This window comes from Apaloderma vittatum, unplaced genomic scaffold (assembly GCF_000703405.1).
Source record: "Apaloderma vittatum isolate BGI_N311 unplaced genomic scaffold, ASM70340v1 scaffold28342, whole genome shotgun sequence".
In the NCBI taxonomy this organism is placed as follows: domain Eukaryota; kingdom Metazoa; phylum Chordata; class Aves; order Trogoniformes; family Trogonidae; genus Apaloderma; species Apaloderma vittatum.
Window position 1 is genome coordinate 1 of NW_009705683.1, and position 620 is coordinate 620.

The 620-nt window shown below is 50.5% G+C and overlaps 1 protein-coding gene across 1 annotated transcript; it reads left to right on the top strand.

Annotated features, from left to right (window-relative positions):
- Positions 1–6: 6 nt before the first annotated feature.
- On the top strand, positions 7–393 carry LOC104270990 (pituitary homeobox 1). The gene has a single exon (XM_009865524.1). The coding sequence runs from the start codon at positions 22–24 to the stop codon at positions 352–354; it is 333 nt and encodes a 110-aa protein (XP_009863826.1). The 5' UTR covers positions 7–21; the 3' UTR covers positions 355–393.
- Positions 394–620: the final 227 nt, after the last annotated feature.

Below are 620 nucleotides of genomic sequence, written 5' to 3' on the forward strand. Positions count from 1 at the left end.
AGCTTCACCTTCTTCAACTCCATGAGCCCCCTCTCCTCGCAGTCCATGTTCTCGGCGCCCAGCAGCATCTCTTCCATGAACATGCCGTCCAGCATGGGGCACTCGGCCGTGCCGGGCATGGCCAACTCCGGCCTCAACAACATCAACAACATCAGCGGCTCTTCGCTCAACTCGGCCATGTCCTCCCCGGCCTGTCCCTACGGGCCACCGGGCTCGCCTTACAGCGTCTACCGGGACACTTGCAACTCCCGCTTAGCCAGCCTCAGACTGAAATCAAAGCAGCACTCCAGTTTCGGCTACAGCAGTTTGCAAAGCCCCGGCTCTAGTCTAAACGCCTGTCAGTACAACAGTTGACGGACTTGACACAAACCACCTCCGACAGAACACCGCCGACAAAGCAAAGCAGAAGCAAAAGCGACGTTTAACGGAAAAGAAGAAAAAAAAAAAATGCATATTAAAACCCGACGATGATTAAAAGCAAAAACCCGAGCAAATGAGAAAGGGAAAAAAAAAATAAAGTAAAACAAAACGCCACCAAACAAAACCCCAAAAGCTCCGCGGACTTCGACTGTCTACAAAAAAAAATAAAAAATGCACACCAACAACGCAACCAACAAAAC